The sequence below is a fragment of the Melanerpes formicivorus genome, unplaced genomic scaffold (assembly GCF_026170545.1).
Source record: "Melanerpes formicivorus ecotype bairdi unplaced genomic scaffold, bMelFor1.0.p_v2 SCAF_74, whole genome shotgun sequence".
Classification (NCBI taxonomy): Eukaryota; Metazoa; Chordata; class Aves; order Piciformes; family Picidae; genus Melanerpes; species Melanerpes formicivorus.
In genome coordinates this window covers 1,739,656-1,763,638 of record NW_027142426.1, presented here as the reverse complement: position 1 = coordinate 1,763,638, position 23,983 = coordinate 1,739,656, and the positions used below count along the sequence as shown (strand labels likewise).

The window sequence follows — 23,983 nt, the reverse complement described above, 5'->3', positions numbered from 1 at the left end:
GAAAGAATTCAAAACATCTTAGATAACTTTTCATATGAGAAACCTAAATGTTACAGGAACAGCCCAAGGATGACAAACACCCAAAGTTTCCCACCATTTCAGTTCAATCAAAACCAAAGAGTCTTTCTGAACTGAATGAACATAGCACAGATCAGCTTGACTGGAAGCCCTATCTTGCTAGATTTCATTATATCTCAAAGACTCTCCTCCCTCAAAACTCAGTAATGAGTTTCAATGTTGATCCTTCTGTATATACAGAACATCATCAGTGATTTACTCGTAATTGGGAAACCAATTGCCTTAAGATCAACAATTTAACATTTTAATTTGGAAAGAAAAATACTCTGAGGTGCTGGTCTAGGACTCAGAGAATCTAAGTTCAAATTCCAATATTTATCTAAAACAAGCAGAACTGCCTTGGGTTTACAAAAACTACTACCTTCCATAACTACTTATCTAGATAGGAAAGCCTTTGGAAAGAAGTTTTCTCATATCATGATTATTTTGTTCTCAAGCATCAAGGATCTTTAAGTACCAATATTTAGCTCTTTAGTTTAATAACAAATCTGACAGCACACTCTTTCCCCCTAGAAATTATTACTACTACTATGTGATAGTCTAGTTATAGCGGTAACTGCACACAGAGGCAACATGAAATGCAAATTTACTCCTAATTGCAGTTTTCATTCCCATTAACTGCAAGATATTTTGGTTAAACAATATTTGTTTATTGAAAAGCACCTGAACACAAAGTTTCCTACCATACATCATTTTACATTGTATTGGAAGACCAAAAATACAATGACTTTGGCAGTGAATTAAACGGGGAACCTTTCTAGTGATTCACTTAACTGATGACAGTTCCAAGTACATTAAATGTAAAACAAAAGAACATGTAAAAGATGATATGCCTCTTTCTTTCACTAACCTGCTGTTACAGTTTGAGCTGGGTGTCCCCCTGTAATGTTTACTTCCTGTGTCCAGAGGTCCAGCCCAGAGGGGTGGACACAGGAAATTATGTAGTATTTCTTACCACAATCCTTTGCACCACTATAAGATGCAGTGCGGAGTCTAGCACGCTCTCTTTTCTTCCTCCTCTGTCAGCCGGTAACTGGGGGAGATGTCTCCTGGCTTTGGGCCTGGCTAGGCCCAAGGCCACGGGGGGATGGGCAGTCTCAGATCTGGCCAGCTGAGACTAGCCTAGCAGTGGGAGAGGGAAGAAGGAGCCCTGGGGGTTTTGGGTGTACCCTCAGGTGGGGATGGGGTCTCTCTGGGTCTGTTTTGGGATTTTTCTTTATCACTGTGCTTTTGCTTTTCTGTAAATGTTCACTGCTTCCTATTTAAACTTTCCATCACTTTTGCAATCCGTTTGTCTGAGTGTTTATTGTTGCCAGGGGTGGGGAAGGGGGCTGCCTCAACCCAGCACACCTGCTTTATAAGTTTCTTACATTTTGATTGCTTCATTACAAATTAAATCCTACTTGTTTGTCCCATGCATTATAGTATTGTCATAAGGCAGATGGAATTCTGTCATTACCTTTAGCTTGTCAGAAAGATCCTTGATTTCATTTACAGCTCCATTATATTTGTTAGCTAATTCTCTCAATTCTTCCTGAGTCCGCTCATTCATTTCTTTCAGATGAGTACATTCATCTTCTGTATTACTTAAACTCCGCTGTAAAACAGAATGATTACGAAATGAGTCTAAACTAACACTGAACCTGATCCAATTTTTTTAAAACAAAAATATATAACTAATCATATTTAACTGCCTTGATGCTAATTGTTAAGGCTAACCAAACAGATCATGTCCTGGCAAAAGCAGAATCTATACAAACCTTTGTAAGGTTGCACTCAGCAGATTATGTGATGTGGTAGGTTTGGCCCTTCTTAGATGGGCAGGGAAGAGAGGAAAATATAAGAAAAAGCCCACAATAAGACAGAAGCAAAAGCAAAAGCCACACGTGGAAAGAAAAGCAAAGATGTTATTCTCTACTTCCCATCAAGCCAGACTGTGCCTTTGGTCACTCCCAGGAAGCAGGGCTCTAACACACGTGGTAGTTGCTCTGCAGGACAGATGCCACCAATTAATGTTCCCCCACCTCCTTCTTTCACTTAGTTTATATATCTGAGCTGACATTAGACAGTATGGGATGCCCCTTTGGTCAATTTGGATCAGTTAGCCTGGCTGTGTCCCCTCCCAAGATCTTGCCCACCCCTCAGCATACTTGTGGGGCAAAGAAACACTGGAAAAACATAGCCTTGGTGCTTGGTTCAGCAGTAGCAAAAAAAACGGTGTGCTATCAACAGCCAGCTACAGAACTGCAAAATACAGCACTAGAAAGATGCTCTGGAGAGAATTAACTCCAGCTCAGCCAAACCAAATACATATCAAAATATACTGCCTTCTTGCATGTTGTAAGAATCGATTTAATGAACAAACACTACCACCAGGACCCCCCAAAGCTTGGACTAAGACAGGCCAACATCTTAACATGAGTTTAAGGTGGCCTGCTCCACGATATTACTAAGTTACTGAGCCTGTACAATGGAATATAGTTTCCATGAATATGCAGGTGCAAGTTCTACAGGAAGGGGCCTACATAGTAATAGGAGCATTAAGCCATTCCCCTTACCTAGCGGATGGCAAAATAACAGATTGTTCCACTGCCCTAGCTCATTCTCTCAGAATGAGAATCATAACTGCTGTCAAAAGGGACTAATGCCCCTCAGGCAGGCTTTGCTCACTATAATATTGTTATAATATAAAAACACACTTCCAGGTTGAAAGCTACCCACCTCCAAGGCAGACCACACCTCAGATACTTTTCCTTGGGCATGTGTGGACATCTTGCATGTGAGAGGAGGAGATTGGCCATGGACAGGAGTGACTGACTATAAAAGAGGTCTCCCTAGTAGCAAGTCTTTGGAAAAACCTTTCCCCACCAGGATTAAGAAAGGAACAGAAGGACCAGCAGGACTGGAACCAGTACCAGAGAGATGTCTTTGGGCCCTCACACTGATGGTAGCTATAAGCATCCTTAACTTTTCTCTCTTCACTTCGCTTTACTTGACCTCTGTCCTCTGACTTTTTCCTACCTAATGCACACCACCTTATGGGCAAACAGTGAAATTTTACTGTTGATTGAAGCAAACCCCTGTGACAGTTTCAGGCTATGCCTTTACAAAGATTGCTGCATTTTTTTTGAGCAGGAAAGCGTAAAAGAACAAACAAATCCACAGCTGGGTGTAAAAAGGAAAACAAGAGATTATTCTAAACAAATTCCATTGGTCAGATGTGTGGGATGTATTTCTAACAATCTCAGATTCCATTTCATTCCATTCTCTTTCTTTTGGCTGCTGCCTGCTTTGCTGGAGGACCCTTATCAGCTAACTTTGCAGATAAGCATTACTGACTTTTAACAGCGCTTTGAGCTAACTGAACTCTCTCTAACATTCTCTTTTCTCTATTTCTTCTAATTAACCAGAGGGAAAAAAAGGAGGGAGAGGTTAGGGGGGGAAGCGAGGCAGTGTCCTCCTGGACAGGAGGATTTCTGTGCTGTCTTCTTTTTGTAAATACCTGCATTATATTGTAAATACTGTGTATTTGTACATATTCTTTGCACTCCATTGTAGAGTGTAGTTATTGCTTGTCTGATACAGCTTCCATTTGCTTCCCCGACTGAGTTTAGCTGAGTTTTTGTTCATGTGGGTGGGTTAAACCATCACAACCCCTCTGGCATGGTCACCTGAGTTTTTACACCTTGAGGTCACAGCCAACAAACCATGATGAGTCCACTGAATGGACTGTGACACGTATAAAAATAACCCAAATGAAAAAAAACCACAGTGGGTTATATAATCAATTGTGATTGATAGTAACAATGTAGTGTGTGATCCATTTTCCCACTTCTTCCTCATGTAATGCTACACTGTGAATGTTTTAGAACATTTTGTGGTTCAATGTTATCAGGAGATATCATACCTTTCATCCAGCAAAAGAAGATTTAACACATTATATAACCCAAATGACTCCAAGAAAGAGTTCTAAATCTTTTCTGTACGCCATAATGTTGAAAGGCATCTAAACTAAGATCCCTTACAGAATAAACAGCTGGGTCTTCAGGAAGCAGGGAATCAGCTGGTGACAGCAGTGAAACTAAATGGTGTGGAGAGTTTCCTCCTTATAGATGAAGACTTGTTTCTTTACTCAGTTTTTTTCTTAAAACTCTTAGTTCTCCAGCATTGAAACAGAACAAAAGACCTTCAAACAAAAGTGCTTTTAAAATTACAATATATAGTAATTATTAAAAGACTACTTTCAACCAGAAGCCAATGAATCTTCTGTGTAGAGAGGCAAGTATGTTGCAGGATGCACTCAAGCAAAGATATTAAATTAGTTTTGCTCCTCCAAGAATCAGAGTAAAGAAGAAAAAGTAGAACAAATAGGTGGAAGATTCTTTTCTTAGTGTATAATTGGAAAGCAGAATAAAGCCAGAACTTAACATAAAACTCCCACCATTAATAAAGTTGTCAAAAACCATTACAATACAAAAGGGTATATTTAGCTGAAATCTCACAAGATTATGTATTAGACCTCTATATGCACTGCATCCTATAAACAGCATGAGGAGAGCAGAGATTGTCTGCACTTAATTTTAAGGCAATAAACCAGTAATAGCACTATAACCATTTCAGCACTTCCAGATTAGGGATGAAACTTCGATACCTCCACTTCAGATAGTTTTCTGACCACTTCAATTTTCTCCTGAAGGACCCGCCTCAGGGACTCTTTGGCTGTTGTCTCGTAATTGTGTTTGTCTTCTTGTAATGCTATAAGTTCCTTTCGTATACTGTCTTCTGTTTGATTCTGTATGTGTAAGATAATTCAGATACAAAAACAGAATGTAGATTACTGTTTTGCTGATTAAAAGCATTAGATGGTGATAAGGGCTGTTCTATACCAAAATGCTTAGCAATTTCCAATAGATGGGAAAATATTATCCTCATGCCAGTGATCAATGACACACTTGGATGCAAACCAGTTATTTTTTGCAGTGTATCTATGACAGCACACATATTCAATGATCAGTTTTGATCACAGGAAAACAATGAGGGATTTTTGGACACTGCTAAGGCAATGTCAAGCCTAGGAGACCTATACTCTGACAAAACAGAAACCTATGAAGTGACATCTGAAAGACCTGCAAAAATAGTTCTTAAAATATAGGTAGCTGACAGGAATTGAAAATAAAAATTCAAGGCAGGCTGGAGGTGGTCTAAACAATCAAGTCAGGGCTTATTTGTTACTCTGAATCCATCAGACAGCACATTAATAATGTATTCTTCTCACAGCCCTATTTGGAAAGAATCATCCATAGGAAACAGGACAGAATGGCTGCTTCTCATCAATGATGGAAATTTCATTACATACATATTTATATGCATATGCAAAAGAAGGGCTAAAAATGCTGAAAAACAGCAGTTTACCCAGATTTACAATAACTCAATTAAATACAGAAGAGATCTATAGTTTTCACATTATTCCATTATCAAAACTGTAGCAACTCATTTCACAAAGTTTGTTCCAATTGCTTTCCTACAAGCAGCTGATTTCGAACCACTTAGAAAAAGCTATCTTTGAGCATCCCTAGCATTCAGCTTTAAGTGAACCACTTACCTTTGAACATGCCTGTAACTGATTTCCCATAACCTCTAATCTTGATAGCAGCCTGTCTTCATCTATTAAAGCCTAGCAGAAAAGAAGCATCACCTTAGTATTAACACGTGCAAGTAGAGCATAACCAGTAGAAAAGCATAACCAGTAGAGTTATGCTTGAAAGACTACTATCAGTTACTTGACATTGGTACACACTCACTGAATGTATTAAACATTACCTTTTCTGCAATTTAAGAAAACTGCCATAAGCTTTATATTTTTTCTGCTGCTTTTCCTCCCTCACTGTTTAAAAGTTAATAGCTGAAATTTGTTATGCCACTGCATATTTCAGCCCATAAAGGAAAAGGATGCCTGCAGATACCTGCCAACTAGTATCTGAAGCCTCCTGTGTGACAGCAAGTAGTCGTTGAAGGGTTGCCAGCTTCTGCTCCAACATTTGTTCCCGATGTAAGGCTTCCTATGAAGAGAGCAGAACACCACTCAGTTCAGTTAGAACTCAGTAAAACAGAAACAGAAGAAATATTAAGATACGATAAACAAAAGGCAGTGTGAGTAGCAACCATTGTCACATATTCCAAACTACAAAGCAGCTCATCCCATTTTATCCATCCACACATGTTTCTGGGTATTTTAATTACAAGATGTTATCCTATTCAAACTTCTGAAACGCTTAGTTCTTCATGCGTATGCTGCACATACTGGATACACGTTGTAACAAGTCATTCTTTCCAGGACCCAAAAACACTGTCAATTATTTGAGTAATAAAACTAAAACCTAAAAGGCAGTTTGGCAACTCCCATGCAATGAGCTGTTCATCATCATATTAGGTCACAGAAACAAAAACGCCAAGCAAGAAATACTCTGTTCAAGTTTTGGTTTATGACAGTGTAATGGTTTAGTGCAAGGGCTAACCTGCCTGATCCCCCAACAGTATGATAGAAGACCATCTTCACTCACAGTTTCAGGACACAGAATGAACAGATTGGTGAGCAAGTATGTATTTGGCCTCTCAAGAAAGAGCATCTGCCTGAGCTGCTTCCTGCTATGTCAGCAAATACATAGAAACTTATTGTCTGTCTCAAAAACCTCACCACTGATGTAAAAATTGCCATTACCAAACACAAACAAGCAACAATCAGTGGAACTAAACACAAATTAAACCTAGGTAATTTAACAGTAAGAATGTTTCCCAGAAAGTTAATTTTATGATCCTTTCTGAAGAGTTCATTTATATCCATTAGCATATATATTAATGCATTGCCACTTGGCAGTCTAACCCTTTTGTGACACAACAGTTAGGAGGGAAAAAATTAAAGTTACACTTATTAAACTGACACAGGAGCAAACACAGAGAAGCTGGAGATGCCAGTGAGGAAGAGTAGCTGCCAGACAGCACTGTCCCACTGCTTTGCACTTCCCAGTAGATACAGGGGCAGAAGTATTCACACCATCAGACTGTATTCACAGAAGCAAACTGGCTCTTGACATGTCAACAGACATCTTGTTTTGATTTTGTTTTGTTCTATGAAATCTGTTATACATGTACACAGTAAATCCACAGCAATGGATGACAGAAATATTGTGAGGAAAAGATAATTGAGGGCCATGAGGGAGGAGAGGAGAATGACCAAGCAAAGCAGGTATATAGCACTTGAGGGAGCTTTCTATAAAACAGGCAGCTTCCATGGTACCTTCAATAAAGTTCTAATCTGTACTGCTTGTGCAAAGCCCCACAAGTTAACATACAACTATATTACAGCCACTTACAAAATGCTTTGCACTATTTTGCTACTGAAAAGGCAGTTGAAAGCTTATCATGCTCCAATTTGCAAAGTGCAAGCCAAACAAAGACAGAGACCCTAAGATTTGTGTTTTAAACAAAGATTAAATATTGACCCAAACAAAATGCTGTCAAGAGAAAACCCACCTGTAGGTACTGTGAAAGCTGAAACAATTCCTGAGAATACATACTGGGAGTGTTAGCAGCAACCTGAAAAGTAAGAATTTAAGAATCAAAATCGGTTTGGATTTTTCATTCAGCTCAAATCATGCAAAATTCATCATTTAAATCGAGTTGTAAAGGTAAACTGAAGATTATCTGATAGTGGCATTTTCAATTCATCACAGAACTTCATAACTCTGGACTGAGGTCCCACTAGGTTAATTATGTCTTCACAAGTTCTTGAACTACCAACACAAAGGGTTTAAGGCTTTTGTTTCAGTTAGGATTAAACTGACAAAAAAGAAACAATGTGCACAAAGGTGAAGCCATTCAACTCAAGGACAAACAGAAATCACAGGCTTCCAAAACTCATAATGAAGTCTCTCATGTCCTAGAGTTCAATGTCATCACGTGCACATTTCAATCACACATTTCCTGTCGACCTATTAGCCATCATTCTCTTCATTCTGCTAAGTAACTGTTTCAGATTTGCAAAATACCTTTATTATTTCTCATTGGAACCGAAACTCTTCAGCACTTGGTGGGCAAGAGCTGGGGTTGTTTTGTGGAGCCTTTTCAGCAAATTTATTTAAATATTTAAATAAATTACTGGAGATTTGGAAGCTGTTTTTTTCACACAGTTATACCTGCAGTCCCTCCTCAGAATGTCTGCCCAAGCTACAAATGCTGTTTTGCCACGTCAGCTTAAATGCAAAGTCTGTGAACTTCTCAGGCTGCTGACTTCACAAATAAGTTTCCTTAGCTTCTCCAAATTTTGTTTTTCACATTTACAACTCTGATTCAAACCTACTTACACTAATCCTTTTTATTGGTTAGAGAAACAATTAATTCCTTATCCCTTCCCTCAAGGGTGTGTCTATTAACAGATAGTCCCCTACATTGTAAAAATTGAGTTTAAGGACCACACCAGACACAACTGACTATGACTCTGCAGTGAGCAACTCTGGCTACACAAGAGGGGCAGAGGGGTCTGGTCTCAACCTTCTTTTAGAACATGCCAGAGCACTTTCCACTCTGTGCAGTGCAGCGTGTCCTCTATGAAAAACAGGATACAGGATGACAACAGACCTCATCCAAACATCAAATGACGAGCCACTCTCAGGTTCCATAAGCATCAGATTACCCACTACCCAAGACCCCCTAGTCAATCTGTAATTTAACCACAGAAATGTAAACATCTTGTTATGAATATACTGGTGATTTGTGTTAAAATTGTAAGACTTAGAGTGCACTGGGATTAAGGGTGTTTTTTTTAAGGCCATGTTTCAGGCGCCACACTGCATGACACAAAGCTACCTCGTAATACATACTACAATACTACAGTATCTGCCCTACCTTAAGAGTCCCTCAAAATATTCAAGTAGGTAAAAACAGGCCATGGAAAACATATCTAAATGTATCTGGACTTCACCTCTTCTCTTTTGTAACAGGTCAGAAAGTAAAACCAGCAAATTACTGAATTACCTTGTCAACAGGACTTGGTAATGGAGCATGGATAACACTAGGGGGAAAAAATTAAAAAGTGAACACAAAATGCAGAAAAGCAGTTCAAAAACCCAGAAAACCCCTAGTACTATGCATTGAAACACAATACTTAGTCTTTTTAAGGTTTATTCCTCAGATGGAAATGAAGAGCTAACCTGTAAACCCAGCTAATACTCTGTGAAGTGACATTTTCAAAGTTACAGAACTACTCTCAAATTACAAATCCAAGGTCTACTCTAAAAACTCTCTTCACTAACTCATTTCAGCAGTTACACAGTATTTGATTCTTGTAAAACTGATTTAAGATTTAAACCAATTCACATGCACAAAACAATAGCTATGAAAAGACAGTGGATATACTACTCTCATTTACAAACTCAAAGAAACTGAGTAAAACAGCCCCTCACCAACTTCGTTGCCCTTCTCTGGACTCGTTCCATCAAGTCAACCTCCTTCCTAAACTGAGGGGCCCAGAACTGGACACAGTACTCGAGGTGTGGCCTAACCAGTGCAGTGTACTGGGGCAGAATGACCTCCCTGCTCCTGCTGGCCACACTGTTCCTGATGCAGGCCAGCATGCCATTGGCCCTTCTGGCTGCCTGGGCACACTGCAGGCTCATGTTTAGCCTACCATCAACCAGTACCCCCAGGTCCCTCTCTGCCTGGCTGCTCTCCAGCCACTCTGACCCTAGCCTGTAGCACTGCATGGGGTTGTTGTGGCTGATGTGCAGAACCCGGCACTTGGATGTGTTAAATCTCATGCTGTTGGATTCTGCCCATCTGTCCAGCTGGTCCAGGTCTCTCTGCAGAGCCTCTCTACCCTCCAGCAGATTAACTCCTGCCCCAAGCTTGGTGTCATCAGCAAATTTACTGATGATCAACTCAATGCCCTCATCCAGATCATCAATAAAGATGTTAAAGAGCATGGGGCCCAGCACTGATCCCTGGGGGACTCCACTAGCGACTGGCCGCCAGCTGGATGTAGCACCATTCACCACCACTCTCTGGACATGTTACTATATTACTTATCTGAAGAGCAGTGTTATGTGTACACACACAGAGAGACGTTAACTTCACTTCAGTAGAGTCTGTGTGCATTTAAGAAGAGCAAAAATAACAATCCCAGATAAAAATTAACAGAAGGAGAATCTGCTCATTTCCTATATTCCTCTGTTTAAGTAACACCCATTCCAGTACACTAAACTGCTGCCAGTCAGAAAAGACCAACTTGGTAAGAACTTTATTCTCGTATAGAACACTTCTATTCTTTTATAGTTGTCTTAATTTCTAGCACTGACAAGTAAATGAGATTTCTTTCTCAATACCTGCAGAAGTATCATGCTCGATTACTTCCTACACATGATCGCAGGAAAATAAACTGTTCCTATGCTGATGTTATTAAAAATAACATCCCTCAAATTAAACTGTTCCTAATGCTGGTGTTGAACATCACACCCCTCAAATCCTCATTATATATTAGTTCAATTTTGTCAGACATTAACAGATACTTATTCTTACTCTGATCGTAATCGCGCTTCCATTCCATCTGGAAGAAACAGCTTGACTGTGGAGACTATACATCCATGGGTAACTGAAAAGAAACAAATATTAACTCATCATCATTCGTCACTGTTAATTATAAATTTAACAGTTAACATTACAGCAACCAAGCAAATGATCGTAAGAAACTCCAAGACAGGTAAACAAGAAGAGGCATTCATGCCTTCAAGCACCTGTCTGCTTTCTCAGACATCCTCCAGAGACAGGAAACTTTATCATTAGAGACCTGAAGAGGTTGTGTACTTAGACCTGGCTGTGAGGCACTCAGGTCCAGTTCTTCCACATGCAGCAACATCTGCAAGTAGCCTTACTGAAGCAAGTTCAAAAAGTTGTCTGCATGTTTTGATCCCACAATGAGGGAAAAGGAATGCATCTTACCTGGACTAACTAACAGGAATGCACAACTATAAAGAAAATAATAAGCAACCATTTGGAAAAAAATCCTATGAGCATGCCTAGAGACTTAAAAGGCAGCATGGATGTGTTGCCAGACATTCACTTCAGTAGTTGGAACTCGCTAAGCACTTCTTATTTACAAACATAAAGATCAAAAAGGAAATGCTGAGCCTCTTGAACACTACAAGCAGGATCCTTCGAATCCACACAGCCGCACAGCTCTATCTTTCCACACTCCAATACTGATCCCTAGACAAGTGGTCTCTCATTTCAGGAGAAGAAAGCTTGCTTCTCCAGGGCCAAATTCAAATTTCTTTGAACTCAAGAAAGATCCTGAAGAACAGAAAGAAGAAATGCAATATTTGATTCTTACATTAAGTTCAACATCTCTGCACTGTATTTCCCCAAAAATTTACAGTGACACGACAAACAATCAAATTACATCTGGGTTTTTTTCCTTGTACAGTTGTATGAATTAGGAAGTAAAGATCCATTCTAGTTACATGGAAAGAAAGATAGATGCTGTTCCCAAGACATTACTGTAAGCTACATACAAATAAGTATATGGTGATCTATCCTCTACCACTACACCTAAAGTACCCACCAACACACAAATAGCTGCTCTACTTTCAAGGTTATTAATATCAGCAAAACAGTTAATCTGGGCTTGAAAAAAAAAAGAGCAATGGGTGTTTTAGGACAGGGGTAGTACTCCAGGGAAATGAGACTGTTCTTTGAATAGAATCTAAAAATACAGTAAAAATCAGCCAACTAAACACAGTTGTTCTTCGCCTTTATTCAGTGCTAAAAGCTAATGCTTTGCAGAACTATTCTCTTGGCTACTGCACCTTGCTTTTTCAAACTGACCTGGTAAACTATTGTATGCCAGGGAAGAACAGCCAGAACTTCATCATCAAAATAAATTAAGCAATAGGGCTTAGGGGGAAGGGGGGGATGGGTGTTGGCTTTAAAATCTTAAGTGCCCAGAATTCACAAATCTGTCCATGCAAAAACATTAAATAAAAACAAAGGGCAATCCCAGCTGTAGCATGTAATACTCACAGAGTTTTAATAAGGAAGAATCTTTCCTTTAAGGCATAAAGAGGAAATCAGTGATTTCAAGAAGAAAGTGCTGAGGTATTTGAAATGAAACACCAACAGCTTTACCTTTGGGTCATGTCAGGTAGATCTGCTGTAAAGTTACATAATTCTGAAGTTTTGCCATCAATGCCCAGTCCAAAATAAATCTCCTAAAAGCTGCCTGAGCTTTAGTTTTGTAAAAAATTTACACGACAATGGGAATTTAGCAGAGGGTCTCAGAATGACTGATTGTAAAAAGGTACTAAGCATTTTGATAGGTTAAGAAAATAAAAATCATTGAAAGCACACACTCCACACCCTATCCTTCAGTGGCCAGTATTTTATAATTGGAAAAACAATGCAAAAGCCCAGGGGAATGCACAAACAGCACATAAAACATTTCTCTGGTGAAGAGAGGACAGGATAGTAGTAACTGCTGCATTTGCATGCTGTATTATTTTTATTCCTCAAAAGGAGTAAAGCAGTGAAGCAACTCCTGGTCGCCAAACGGGCCTGAGGAAACGCTCCTCTGGCTAAGCCGTGCTCCCCGCCCGCCCCAGGCCCCTGCCACAAACTCACCTCCGGGCGCGGGGACCGCGGCACGGCGGCAGCGGAGCTCGACCGGGAGCGGACGGCGGCGCCGCCAGAGGGCGCCCCAGGCCACCGCTGCCGGCAGGGGAGCGCCACCGGGCAGGACCCCAGGCCCTGCCTGCTGCCCGCCCCACTGCACAAAGGCGCATCCTGAGCTGCTGCTCTGCCAGACCTCAGTCACAAACGTGTTGCTACCTCATGCTGGAACGCACAACTCACTACAGAACTCCAAATCAACACCAAGAGCTGCCCTGAGCACTGATACAGGGTTTATGCTGCAAATGAGTAAAACGCTCGAAACCTTTGCTTCACAGAGACAATGTGAGTGAAACTCACTTTCATTTTCACTTATTCATGTGACAACAGTAGGCAAGGTAATAATCATAGCGGCACCAAGAAACTGCCTCTTGCTGGCCTTGGGGAGCTCCAGGTATCTGACTGGCAACATGAAGCTGGGCCACCTCATCTGCACGTTCTTTCTCAGACACCACACCAGAGCAAAGCTGGATTGAAATGAAAAGTTCAAACTTGACTTAAAAAAAAAAAAAAAAAGGTGCATGAACTGTATTAACTAAATTATCTGGCATTAATTCACCCTATTTGAGCAAGCTGCTCTGCTCTCCACACCAGGAGATCACCACCAGCTAACTTGTGGAGCACTCTGTCACTGATTGGGAAATTTCAGAAGTGCTGAAAGGTCATAAACGACACAGAGGAAAGCAGGGCAAGATGATTAATAGATAAGCACTGCATTAAGAAGAGGGAAATGAGCAGGCCTGTGCACTTGTTAGCAATGTAACAAGTAGACAAATAAGGAAGCAGGAGGTATGGAAACATTTCCTTGTGGCCTTGTTAAGGACTTCATCTCAGCAGCAGAAAGCAGAGCAATCACTGCTCCTGTAAGATACCCTGGAAAAAAAAAAGTATCACATACTGAACATGCCACTATTTTAATGAACCAAATCAAGATCATATTTGCAAGGAAATTACTTACCAAGACGCAGCCTGAACAATAAAAAGAAATGCATTCTAGCAATGTTTACACAATTCAGAATCTACATAGGCAAGTAGACTCTGTCTACCTTGTAATTATGCAGAAAAATGCTGAAATGTCTTGCAGAAGTAAGGCATTATGTAAACACCAGAATGCAAGATTGTTTTAAAGGAAATCACTAATTTAAAATCTACTTTCATGTCTGTTCCATTACTAGATGAACCGTAACATCTAAGACCACTGAAATGAACTGATGCAAAAAACGTGCTTATATGCATTCCAATCACATTCATGGGTAAACACTTTAACTGTGAGGTAGGTGTTTCATGCCCCAGCAGGATGATACAATCTTCATTCATTGCTTGGAGGAGCACAGGGAGGTAGGAAAGCAAATTTGTATGCTCTTCCTCATTAGCTATCTCAACACATTCATGCGTAACATGAGTACAGCTCTTGCGTTCAAAGCAGAAGAGTAAAAGGAAAGCTGCAAAACCTGATCACTCATTACACAAGTGCCAGGTGGCTGGGATCATGTTCTGTAAAACTAATATAAAACCACTTGGAAGAAGCACTACTGGTACAAATTCCTGGCAAGAAATTGCTTACAATGAACTTTCCGCAAACTTCCACACAATCTAATTGCAAAGAATTGCTGATAAAATCAAGTGAACTTCAATTAATAATCCAACCAAATCATAAAATATTTTTTTAAGGTCTAAATACACATGAAGTTCAGTTTCTTTTAGCAAGGAGAGCATCTCATCATATCCATAGTTCTAAATGCAAAGTACTCTTTTCGCTTATTCCATGTCTATTGCTAGTATTCATAAATATTTGCAAGCACTTAACACCGAAGTAACATTTTAAGTAACTAACAGACAATTCCAACTAAGCATCTGGGACTTAAATTTTGGAGACATCATTTTTGAGAGAAGCTAAACAATGTGATGGAACCTTTCCTACAGTGAATCGCTCAAAAACACTACAGCTCCAGAAGCTCTCCATTACAAAATAATTAACTATCATCACTGCTTAACAGTGGGGTTTTTTAGCAATCATTAACCTTCCTCTCACACTTCAGACTTCTTGAACTATAGTCTGCCTGGCTACAAATAGACAAAATTCATGAGTAACAGGTGGAGCAGGCCCCATCTTTTGCTTTGTTCACTTAAAGCCCTTTAAAAATGCTGTTGTACTATGGGTTGGTTTGAGGGTGCTTGGCTTCAGAGGTGGTGGTAAAGGTTGCTTACGAACTTTACCATCAGCATTTAAATTTGATATTGTTCTTCCATTTCATTCTTTCCTAATATACCTCTCTTTAAGCATAAGCTCTATGAAAATCACAACAGTAAAGAGAAAGAGCAGAGATGGCAGTTCTGACATTTTATTGACAAATCTTTGTATTACTGGACTAGGAGTCTTCCAAACATGGCCACAAGTTCTATACTTGCAGAAAGTAAAACCTACTAGGTAACTTTCAAATATCTGGAGAACATTGATTACAATCCAGTAACTCCCATATAGACCAGTCTTCAGATAGAGAAATAACAAAAAGCTTCTGAAACACTACATAAATGCAAAAGAAAAGAGACTGAGGCTATATTTTTATTAACACAGATATATAACTATTACCAAATACAAGATCTCCTGAGTGCACAAACTGGGAAGAAAAAGGCAAGAAAACCAAACCAAACAAAAATCCCATCATTTTATTTTTCAGCTAACAACATTCTTCTCTCCTCATTTTCAAGTACCTGCAGAAACCAGAATCAGTAGCAGTCACAAAGTAGGTATCTTGACAAGAATTAAATTAGCCTGTTTCAAACTTGAGCTGGGTACCAAAAAAAAATGCAGGTTCCTATTTCTGCCACATTATTGGCTGAAACTTCTGGGATTAAAGAAAAGCAGTTAATAAACTAATTTAACCAAACCAAACACCACAACAAGAAACACCCAACACAGCACTACACACGTGCCTATGCTGTGCTTTTAAAATAGCTGTTAAGTCAATTTAAGTGATGCAATAGCTAAACATGTGGTCCCAGTTCAGCCTCCTTTTCTGGATCTGCATTTTCACTATATGCACTGGCACCCACACATCCACAGAAGAGGAGGAGCTGTGAAAGCAACCTAGTTAAATCTAGCTGGGGCAAGAGGAATGGAATAGAGTCTATGTTTACAAAGTAGATGAGTTTCTTGATCCAGTTTACTATGTGGCCATAGGACTCACTTGCCAGCACAAAGGAGAAGCAACAACAAAATACCCACACTATTTTCTTACAACAGGAATATCATTTACTCTTAACCAGATCATAATACAGTGTTCTAAATAAATAGACTTAAAAAAAAAAAGGTCGATCCATACCCTTACCTTTCCGCGTGTTCTCCGTCACATCTACACCAAACTGGATGATGTCACCTGACATAATTTCACATGGTGGGCTTTCCTCAGATCCTCTACTCAGTCTCTGACTATTAATGAAGGTACCATTACTACTTTTAGTGTCTTGAAGATAGAACTGCAAAAAAAAACAAAGAAAAAGAACAGTAATGTATCTGGAAAAAACCAATGTAAGTATGATGAACCATAAGCTCCATTAAATTCTACTTTGCTAAAAGAAAAAATACAGCTTGACCTCTCAGTGTAGAAGAGGACAAGTGTATCAAACTCAGAAGGCCCTCATCAGGATGCAACATTTTCACATTATCAAGAAAATTTTCCTTAAACTTTCGTTGACATGTGATTGAATTCTAGCACATTCACTATGAAAATAATTGCTACAAACTGTACTTAGCCTCTTGGCTGCACAGAAAGGATCGGATGCTGTTAGCAACACCACCTTTTGCCACACATGTAAGAATTTATGTTGGCCAACACACAAAAACTCCATTTAGAGTACCAGTGTTCCAGACAGAAACATGCTGTAGGGAAGAATAGCAGAGAGCACACAAGGGAAAACATTGGCAGAAGACAGAATTTGGGAATTGTAATACAAGATCATGGTGAAATCATGGAGAACAAAAAACAGGATGCTTTTACCTCTCAGTGATACTAGTTCACATTATTAAGTTAATCTCAAGACTGCCACATCATCAAGTACTTCTGTAAATATCCATTTGTGGAATTAACTTAATTTTAATAGCAACTTACTGAGTCTGAAACTGCTTATGACACAAGACTTCAAGTTAAAACTGCTGCATCTGAGAAGCAGGTATAAGTGAGTCATCTGGCAGAAGACCAGACTCACTGGCTAAGACCTGATCAGCCTGAAAGAGGCATGAAAGAGGGGACTGGAATGTTACTAACCAGCCAGGTGTAACTGCTGAAATGAGTCATTTTTAGTCATTCAAGATGACAGTCATTATTACAGGAACCTGATGGGAAGGTAGAAATCCCTGGCTTCCTGTCATAAGTACCAAAGCAAACATAAGGCTGGGTGAGAGATGTTGCCTGCACAGAAACAGATACAGTCCCATGTTTTTCCTGTAAAAGCAGTAAGCTTTTTTTCCCCCCAGGATTCCATATAAAATTTCCCATGCTTTTATATACCTCTATTATCACACTCCTGAAAAACATGATATATTGCTCAAAATCATAGTGTCGAGGGAAAAGGTGGGTTTAAAAATGGAGCAAGAGACCAGCACTAGGACTCTTCAGATCTCATACTGGAAAATTACACCAAGCATATGTGTCTCTAATATGCTTGTCCATAGAACTTAAATACCATTGCACCCAAAAAATGGGACTCAATACAGTAAGCAAGGGGAATACCAGCACAGGAAAGTTCTGCTAGGTGTACATAATAATAGGATGGAAAGCAGCACATGAAAGATTTATTTATTCTCCCCCTCCTTCTTCAATGAAAGAAAATTATCATCAGTCATGTGTTCATAGAGGTAAGTACAAATGTGGATAGATTCAAGAAATTACAGCTGCATTCACTACATTAACAATCAGATCCACTCTGTGTAATTTATATATTAATAAAGTACTAAGCATTAATATAAAACCATGAAATTGTTAGGGTTGGAAGGGACCTCAAGGATCATCTAGTTCCAACCCCCCTGCCATGGGCAGGGATACGAATAATAGCATGTAATATAGCTTAGATAACAATTGTAAGTTTAAAAGCCAATTAAATTAAATTAACAAGCTAATTACTCATCTGAAAGTACTGAGCCCTCTCATGGTTCAGTGCAGAGAATTTCTTTTTTTAACTTCCTGTTTGTTTTCAATTAGCATTCTGCTCCCTTTGAAAATCCTTCTGTTATGAAATTATGAGTCACAAGCAAGGAGGAACAAATATGCTTGTGCTAATTTGTTTTCCCCACCCTTTTCTTCCCTGTGCATAATGTCTGCCTTTCATCCCTCCTTCTTCTACATTAATCAATGCCCCTTTTACACATACTTCTGCAGAGTCTGCAGACGGGCCGCAGATGAGACAGCACAAGGAAATACAGGAGGGGGACCACGGGAAAAGACATGCAACAGAGTATCAGCAACACAAAGCTTACAAAATACCAGCAGACAAAATCGAAACTGGAAAAAAGAAATAAATATATTTTTTTAAAAAAATATAAAGACCCCTTGTAAACAAATGGCTGCATCTGTGGTCACATTACATTTAATATTAGTGAATCAATGTACATGTAACTGTGTGCTACAGGATTTGATTATGTAAGTTGAAATAAAAATATTCTCTTTAAGTCTTTACATACAAGGGTGAAAATACTCTTCTTCCTGCATCTAGTAAGGAAATAAGAAACACCAGCAACATGTTAATAAGCCAGTGTCCAAGGAGATACGCACTGACTTCAAGACTTTGTGTAAAGGATTCAGCTATCTTTACCTAGCACTTCATTGGGAACCCACAGAGCCAGTCCCTTTCCAATAGGAAACTCAACTGTTACTGCTGTACAGTTTTCACTAGGGCAAATGATCTTTGTCAAAGGTTGTCACTCTGTCACTTTTGTATCATTACTAAAAATAATGTTTAGAACAACAACAACAAACCAAACCACAAGCACAAGCTCTAACACAAACACATGTGTAGTTAACTAGTATTAAGAATGAATTAGTATTTATGGTAGTATACTGATATTTAATATACTGTCAGTGATGCGGGATCCTTAGCTGGTTCTCCAATTCCCAGAGCCTTTCGTACAGCAGCTATGAGGTAACACAGCACCTTCTGTGAAACCAGCACCACTTGTTCTTTCTGCTTCCCAGAGCAAACTAACAAACTTCAGCAGCAGTGCCAGCTTAAAGGGTAAGTAGAGATCTTTCCCTTCCCCAGTGCTCATTGCTGAGTTGCACCACCACCTCTTTAGGTGTATTGGCTCAGGCATTTGTTTGGCTACTACAAACCGGTTTTGACAGCTGACTCAATTCGAGAAGGTGCTAAAGCCAGTACTGCCAGAAAAGAAGGGCAGCAATTATACTTTTTGTTCTTTTTATAGTTCACACCTCTCTTCAGATCAAGCTGAAGCCTCAGCCCTTTGTGCCTCATGTTAACAACCTGTCCAATGTAGAGCAGAGATGGTAGTTCACGCGTATTCGGAAAAAACCAAATCGGCTTTTAAGAACTGTTAAAGAATTATCACATCCTTACATCTCTATGTAGGCTTCAAGTGGTAGTTTCCCTTCTTTCTTAGGGCAACAGAATTATTTAACAAACTTACTCTCTGGTATCATAACACCTTTTCAAGTGGACAGATAAATTCTAGCCCACAATTCTTCCTTAGTAGTTTACATTCTCATGACTTGTTCCACTGGAAGAGGAAGCCACAGGGATGAGGGCCAGCAGCTGCATAGCATGAAATACCCACATCCCTGACAAAGTCACACTCTGAAGGCCAGAGCAAGAAGAGGTGTTGGTGGCACTAGGAGGAAGGGGCCAGCTCAGCATCAGCTGCTGAGCCACAGTGGACTTTGGCAATGCTCAATATTGTAGGGAGCGTGCTGAGGGTGTTTATATAATAAATATCATGATGTTGGCATCATCTCTCATTTATATACCATTAATCAACTCTGCTAAGCACAAACATCCCACCATTCTGCTTCCACAGAAAGATGGAGACTTAATCCTGAAGTAAAACTTGCAGTTCATTGGTAGACTCAGGTTCCTCTGGTACAGTCCAACCTCTTTAGAAACTGCATTAAGGAAGATTCACAAAATTGCAGACTTTTGTTTCCATACTTTGCAACAAAATAGGTATTCATTTTACAAATTTAGTATTTTTCTGTATTTCAAGTTATTACTCAGTTTTGAAAACTGAACATAAGTACCTCCTCCATTCTGACCTGTAGTGCATGAAAATGTCTTTCCATTTAAGTTCCCTTGCTTTCAAGGTCAATGAAGAGTACCAACAAGTTCCTAAATCACAGTCCAGTTCCCCCCAATCCTGTAACAAACTCCTAATACTTCCTGGTTAGTGAAAAATTGTTGCTTAGATGTTCCTACACATACAATATAAGAATCCTAGCCGATATTAGGAAGTTGCAAAATGGCTGTGCTCCACAAGGATAAGTTTTAGCTGCCTATGCAATGTGCTGTTTTCTTCAAACTGACAAGAAAAAAAAACCAAGCATGACTAACAAAACCCATTCTGCTTAAGGATTACTACTGTAACACCTTCCAAGAAGTAGGCTGAAAAGAACTCTTTATTTAGCCTGACACATGAGAAAGTCATAAAGTGTTTTGTTTCCCAAGCCATATGCAGTCCCAGTATAGGATGAGATGCTTCTGAAGGATCTCAGAGAAAACAAAAGATAGGCTCAGAAAATCTTAAAAAGAAAGAAATCACTTAAGTAGTGCACCACATTAATTACATTACACTTAATTATAGCACAACACAACCGTAGAACAAAACACTGATGTGCTGTTTTAACACTGGACTATAACATTTGCTTTAAAGCACTGCATTTTTTCATCTTCATGATATGGAGCATTTCTCTCAATATACTACACTAAGGATCCAACTAAAAGTTTAACATGAAGTTCTAGAATTAGCCTACAGTGTAGACAAATACATCATGAAAAATGAACTGTTAATAAACTTGTTAGTTTTTTAATTTGCTCTGAGAAAGTTAACTCATATTCAAAAGCCAAAGACAGAGAATCTTTTATGTAACTGTTTGCTACAAGGTCAAAGGTAAAGGTGGAGAGTGAGTGCTCAAAACAGGACAACAGAAACAAAACAACGTTTAAAGAGTTAAGCACCTATTAACAAGTTCTTGAGCATTTAAACTGTGGGGTTTTTTCAAACTCTTATGATCTGAATAGCCCAAGTACAATACACTGAACAGAAGAACCTCATGTCTCTTCCAGAGCAGAACTGTTCCAGTACTGCAGTAAATGAAGAATGACATCAAGACAGTCTCACATAACATTTGCTATCACTAAGTATAGCCATCCTTTTCCATTTTAAGACCACATTACTGCTACTCCATCTAACCCAGCTTGAAACCACAGTTCAGGATAATTATGTTGAGAATTACAATGAGGAGAATTACTGGAGAACTGAGACAGTTTATCCACAGAGATGTGAGATTCACTCCATGAAGAGAAAAACATTCTGCATCTAAAGATATGGACACAGACCAGAGCATGTAATGAAATATACTTCAACCTTATTCCACTGCTGAATTAATAATTAGTTAAATAATAAGTACCAAAATGTAGGCTGTTGCCTTTGACAGGAAAAAAACATAAAAATCAACCATTAAAGCATTTTATTCATTCAATATATTTTCACTGCCAAGACAACAAATGTAGAAAGAAAATTCCAATTTTAGGACCTCCTACTTGACCATTCTTTTCCTCAGCTCTCATTTCCTGTGTGAGAGAAGTACACACAACTCCCATATGTTTCAGAGCCCTCTCACACAGGCTTTAAGGCATTAGTTTAAATCAGAAATATTTAAGTTAGTCAAATTGTGAACTACAGCCATTAAGAAGTTAATAGCTTCATTTCTGACATGCCCCACGAAGGGGCAGCAAAGCTGTCATTTAGAGCACCTAAGACAAACACTGCAGTTTGATGACATTCTTCTACTAATGCTACAAACTACATAACTGAACATTCAACAACTGTGTCCATTTACTTGCTTCACACTGAGTATTCTACTGGGAGGCAAAGTACACTGGGGACAGGGTAACTGGAGAGCAGCCAAGCAGAAAGGGACCTAGGGGTACTGAACACGAGCCAGCAGTGTACCCAGGTGGCCAAGAAGGCAAATGGCATCCTGACCTATATCAGGAACAGTGTGGCCAGCAGGAGCCCGTAAGTAATTCTGCCCCTATACTCAGCACTGGTCAGGCCACACCTTGAATACTGTGTCCAGTTCTGGGCCCCTCAATTCAGGAAAGATGTTGAGTTCCTCAAGTGTGTCCAGAGAAGAGCAACCAACCTGGTGAGGGGTCTGGTGCACAAGCTCTGTGAGGAGGGGCTGAAGGAGCTGGGTTTGTTTAGCCTGGAAAAGAGCAGGCTCAGGGGAGACCTTACTGCTGTCTACAACTACCTGAAAGGAGGCTGTAGCCAGGTGGGAGTTGGTCTCTTCTCCCAGGCAACCAGTGACATAAGAAGAGGACACAATTTCAAGGGGAAGTTTAGGCTGGATGTTAGAAAAAAGTTCTTCACAGAAAGAGTGATTTCCCATTGGAATGGGCTGCCCAGGGAGCAGTGGTGGGGTCAATGTCCCTGGAGGTGTTTAAGAAAAGACTCAATGAGGCACTTAGTGGCATGGTTTAATTGGTTAGATAGGGTGAGGTGATCAGCTGGACTTGATGATCTTGGAGGTCTCTTCCAGCCTGGTTGATTCCGTAATTCAAATTGCACACAAAGATTTCAGAACAAAACTGGGTCAAACCAATATGGCCAACATTTATTACACTACAGCCAGAAAGCTTTCTCCCCCACACAATAGTGTAAACACTATTTTCTCATTTTAAGAGCAGCACTTGTGCTAGCAGTGTACACTGTGTGAACCATACTGAATTCCAGGTCAGTTGTTCGGCTGTAAGAAAAGGAAGTTCAAATGCTAAATTATCTCCAGATCCAATTGACTTCATCATTCTGGTCTGCTTAGACACAACCTAAATTCCTTTCCCTCTCACTTGCCTAAGTCCACCCACCCATCAAGGAACTCAAAGTATTTGTCTCCATAAGCAAGCATAATTCACAGGGTGGAGTACATCAAGCAAAATTGCTTTTCTGTTTAGTTTTCTATTTCTCAAGCACATGGGTCTAATAGCTGTTCTTACTGAACTTTAGCTCCTTCAACTCAGGAATACTAGTGCATTAACTTTTGAGTTCTTAGCAAACCTCCTTTTAAAAATTATTCTAGCTACCTGAGGCAAATACACAATGTGAATCCAGCAGTGAAGAAAGGGATTTTCTATCCAGATTGAACAGACTGAAGGAGAGGTGACTAACTATTCAGGGACCATAAATATTGGAGGTCCCCAGAGAGAAATATAATTTGCTAACAGTTTTCAGTAACTTCTTGGAAAAATAATTAACTTAAGCACTCTTTCTGTGCACTAAAGAAAATTTAAGCAACAAACAAACAAATTAAAAACACACACAAAAAGTTAACTTTGATATAGCACTGGACCAAAAATATTCACCCAAAGTTTTTATCTAAACATGTACATCTAATATAAATCCAGCTACTCTGACATAAAAGGTTCAAGTCCTCAGCTACTCCCAGGAATTCAGTGCTATCCTTCCAAACCTGTCAGTAGCTACAAGGCCAGGAGGGAGAGGACAGCAGGGAATATACTCTTTTGCTGACCAAGTTGTTCCATGTCTGTTTACACCTTAAAGCTTTGTTGACTGTACTGCCAGGACAACCCTGCTGGCTGCTCATACCTGTTGTCAAGCAAAATAAACTATGGCAGGATAAGCAGTTTTGTGCCAGCATAACTGAGGCTGAGCATAAACAGTGCTCAGCCTTTTCTGGATGTATCTGAAGTGCTGTAAACTATTAACCTCTGTGCTGCTTACCATGTCCTGAAAGTTCAAGAGCACTGAAGTTCACTACAAGCCCGGTCACTCAGCTTCACTTTTGCCTGAGCTAAGACAGCAGACTTTGCCTGAGCAGGACGCAGGGGCTATGACAGGGAAGACAGGTTGGATTTCTGGGGAGGAGGAACCACCACCTTAGGTGGAGGGGCCATATCATGCACCAAGAGCTACCAACATCTTAAATGGCTCAGAACTTCTAAT

The 23,983-nt window shown here is 39.6% G+C and overlaps 1 protein-coding gene across 37 annotated transcripts in view; it reads right to left on the bottom strand.

The window, feature by feature from the left end:
• Positions 1-23,983, bottom strand: part of SLMAP (sarcolemma associated protein) — a 92,256-nt gene that overhangs the window by 36,946 nt on the left and 31,327 nt on the right. For 20 of the 37 annotated variants that reach the window (XM_068163707.1, XM_068163709.1, XM_068163717.1 and 17 more), the window contains exons 3-10: positions 16,122-16,269; positions 10,648-10,720; positions 9,109-9,145; positions 7,609-7,671; positions 6,042-6,137; positions 5,681-5,752; positions 4,730-4,870; positions 1,538-1,675 (exon numbers count right to left, since the gene is read on the bottom strand). In XM_068163707.1, coding sequence (XP_068019808.1) covers positions 1,538-1,675; positions 4,730-4,870; positions 5,681-5,752; positions 6,042-6,137; positions 7,609-7,671; positions 9,109-9,145; positions 10,648-10,720; positions 16,122-16,269 — 768 coding nt within the window. Of the gene's footprint in view, positions 1-1,537; positions 1,676-4,729; positions 4,871-5,680; positions 5,753-6,041; positions 6,138-7,608; positions 7,672-9,108; positions 9,146-10,647; positions 10,721-16,115; positions 16,270-23,983 lie in introns of all 37 variants that reach the window. The other 17 variants (XM_068163704.1, XM_068163705.1, XM_068163726.1 and 14 more) reach the window with 1 other exon arrangement.